This window comes from Miscanthus floridulus, chromosome 1, assembly GCF_019320115.1.
Source record: "Miscanthus floridulus cultivar M001 chromosome 1, ASM1932011v1, whole genome shotgun sequence".
Classification (NCBI taxonomy): Eukaryota; Viridiplantae; Streptophyta; class Magnoliopsida; order Poales; family Poaceae; genus Miscanthus; species Miscanthus floridulus.
Window position 1 is genome coordinate 58,280,846 of NC_089580.1, and position 3,571 is coordinate 58,284,416.

Consider the following 3,571-nt stretch of genomic DNA (forward strand, 5'->3'; position numbering starts at 1 on the left):
TTAAACTTAATAAATTTGGCTCACAAATTATAATTTCATAAATATTTAATCCTCAATGCATGTGTCCATCCGATGGGACAGTGGAACCAAACACCCCGCGGGATCCAAAGCAGCAACCACAAAAACTTTGCAACCAGTCAGAAACACAGACTGCACTCACAGCTCCATGAATTCAAAAGAGTGCGTGCTGCCACAAACTGAAGGTCCTGTTTGAGAACTTCACAGATTCATACAGAAAGCAATTAAGGCCCGTCAAAACTTTACACTCTATCTCAGCGTATATTTAAACACATATATAAAGTATTAAATATAAATTAAAAATAATTAATTACACAGATTACGACTACTTTACAAGACAAATCTTTTAAACTTAATTAGTCAATGATTTGACAGTAAAGTACTACGATACACATGCTAATGACAGATTAATTAAACTTAATAGATTCATATCGCGGATACTGTAATTATTTTTTTATTAGTATCCGAATACCCCATGACATCTTATGTAATATTTAATATGACACCCTAAAATTTTAGGCCCTGAATCTAAACAGGCATGGTTTAGATCTAACCCCAAAACTTTACCTCATATCCCATCGAATATTTAGATATATATATATAATATTAAATATAAACTAAAAAAATAACTAATTACACAAATTACGACTATTTTACGAGACGAATCTTTTAAACATAATTAATCTATGATTTAACAATAAAGTGCTACAGTACACACGTGCTAATGACATCTTAATTAGGCTTAATAAATTCGTCTCGCGATTTACAGTCGAAATTTATAATTTGTTTTTTTTATTAGTATCAAACACCCCAAGCGACCCTCTATATAACCTCCGATATAACACCCCAAAACTTTACAGACACTATGTAACTTCCGATATAACACCGCAAAACTTTACAGCATGATCTAAAAAGGCCTACCCCGCTCTTATTTTATGAAACAAATCTTGCAGAACCCCATCAAATTCTCGGGTTTCAAACAGGCCACAAACTACAAGCACTATGGCAAACAACATATGAATAGCATTATCCAATTTATCCTCAAATAAATAGCCACTAAGCAAGGAGAAATCGTTCATGATCGAACCATATAGAGTATGTCCACATTCCAATCGGCCGTGGGCATCTCCTTTGCAGGCACCCATAAGATGACCAGGCAAGCCTAGCCAGTTATGGTATTAGGACATAACTACCATAAAAAGAAATGGAAAAGAGCCCCAGAAGAGTGTAGCAGGTCGCAATAGCAGGCTGCAGTAGACTAGCACAGACGCCACACCACACGCCATCGCCATCGCCATCGCCATCGCCCGGCCTCGGCGCAGTCCATACCACAGCCCTCCGAACCAACCCACTCATCCATCCCTGACCCGCAGCAACAGTACGTTTATTCCCCGCGAGGACGCCAGAAACTGACATGACTCACCGCATCGATCACACCACCGAGACCCCAAGAACAAGAATGAGCAAGATGAAGAAGAACATCTGATCTCATCTCACACTGGATGCAAAGAAATCTAAACTCAAAGTCAGAGAGCACGCAGCTGGTAGATCAGCAGCAAGCTAGAAATTAAACAAGAGGATTAATTTTACCAAATCGATGTAGATGTAGCCGGCTAGCTGATTAAAAAATCCCAAGTTAATTAAGCAAGGACGAGCAAGCCGCTAGGCAAGCATATCATCATACAGGAAGTTCACAACTGCAGCTGGAGGCATTAGCAGTACTCCAGTAGCAGCAAATAGTAGAGTCACCAATTAAGCTGGGAAATGATCAGATCCAGAACTGACCTAATTAGGAGGCAGTAGTAGTTCCAGTACGTAGCAATACCAGCAGCAAAGCATATGAAAGAGCAACGGGCTAATAGGTAATTTGCAGCAGCAGCAGCAGCAGTTGTAATAGCAGTAGTAGCAGCTAAACTGTATAGCTACAGATCGATAGATATATGGTAGCAAGAAGAAACCAAGAACTAGATAGAGGCGATATATGGGTACTCCACATATAGTAGTCGATGACAGGAGCTTCAGCTAGCTAGAGAGCCCAACCGACCAAGAAGATGATCGACTAGTAGTGCATGTGGTAGTAGCATACATGGGGCCGGGAGCTCCGGCCGTCCGGCCGGCCAGTCAAGCCGCTGCGCCGGGCGGTGGTGGAGGCGGCATCTGGTGCTCGTAGTAGTGGTGTCCGTTGCCGTCGTGGGAGGAGGAGGAGATGACGGCGGCGGGGACAGGGTGCGCCGGGGCCTTCTTGCGCTTCTTCTTCTCGTAGCTGACGCCCCGGGCGCGGGACTGATGGTCGCGCACCTCGCGGAGGTAGAGCCTGACGGCGCGCGCGCCGAAGGGGTTGTTCTCGGGCCGCCCGCCGTTCTCCTCGTAGGCGGCGCGCAGCCTGCCCACGAGCGCGTCGAGGCTGCCCCACGCCTGGCGGAGCGGGCACGGGCAGGGCGCCGGCGGCGCCGGGTGGCCGAAGAAGGGGCAGGGGGGGGTGTGCACCTTGGTCTTGCCGAACTGGTCGAGGTAGCGCAGGAACTCGAGCACGTGCGCGCCGCTGCAGCGCGCCAGGGACAGCGGCGGGCGGTGGTTCCGCAGGTACTGCCCGAACGTGTTCCAGTCCCGGCGCTTCTGCGACTCGTACCGGCTCGGCGACGCCAGCGCCGACACCGCGCCCGCGGACGACGCACCCGGCGACAGCGCCCCGGACGCCGAGCCCCCGACGCCGCCGCCGCCGCCGCTGTTGTCAGAGTGCGGGCTGTCCGGGTGCGGCACCAGGTCCATCTAACAAGTAAAGCAAACCAAGAGGCGACCAACAAACGATCAGCAAGCGAGAGCGAGCTTCGGAGCAAAGCAAGATCTATCTATTTCGGAGTCGGTGCCCCCGCGCGCGCGCGAGCCGTGGTCCTGTGAGAGAGAAGAGCGAGAGCGCCGCACGCGGGGGCGGGGAGGTGCGGGGCGGGGCGCTATAAATAGTGTTCGCGACCACCACTACTACTGGTACAGCACTTGCCTCGCTTCACTTCACTTCACTTGGCTCCCGCCCTCCTCTTCGTTCTCCTCGCTCGAGAGCTAGCCGCCCCCGCCGGCCGGACAGCCAGCCCGCGGCACCAGGCTAGCGCCGCCTCCAAGATCGCCGGACAGATCGATCGCTCACGGCAACGGCATGCCTCGGCGCTGGGCTTGGGGAGGAGAGGAGGGGAGGAGAGGATGCAAGGGTGGGGGTGGGTATTAATTGGCGGCGAGATTGGAGGAGGGGGAGGCCCTCCCGTGGCACAGTGCAGGACTGCAAGTGTGGGTGAGGGGGAGGAGACAGTATGCAGTGAAAGGTGATGTGACGGGAGAAAAAGAAAGGTTTTTAGCGATGGTAGGGGCGGTGACAAGTGAAATGTCATCGGTACGGACTGGTGCTTTTCAAATCAACGCCTACGCTCCACTGGGGCGCGGGGCGCGGGGCGCGGGGCGGCCGGGGGTGAAGATGGGACATGGAGGAACGATGTGGCGTGGCGGATGCCGCCGTCGTGGGAGGGGAACGGAGGAGGGTGCTCACCGGTGTTGGTAGTGGTTC

At 51.4% G+C, this 3,571-nt stretch overlaps 1 protein-coding gene across 1 annotated transcript; it reads right to left on the bottom strand.

Moving 5' to 3' along the window:
• Window positions 1-1,631: 1,631 nt before the first annotated feature.
• LOC136484730 (protein G1-like5) lies at window positions 1,632-3,241 on the bottom strand. Its single transcript, XM_066481675.1, has 2 exons — window positions 3,017-3,241; window positions 1,632-2,787 (listed from the first exon to the last, which is right to left on the bottom strand). The coding sequence occupies exon 2, from the start codon at window positions 2,785-2,787 to the stop codon at window positions 2,140-2,142; it is 648 nt and encodes a 215-aa protein (XP_066337772.1). The 5' UTR covers window positions 3,017-3,241; the 3' UTR covers window positions 1,632-2,139.
• Between the last annotated feature and the right edge of the window lie 330 nt (window positions 3,242-3,571).

Excerpts from the sequence above, each read along its gene's own strand:
- LOC136484730 (XM_066481675.1), bottom strand. The coding sequence starts at position 2,787 with ATGGACCTGGTGCCGCACCCGGACAGCCCGCACTCTGACAACAGCGGC.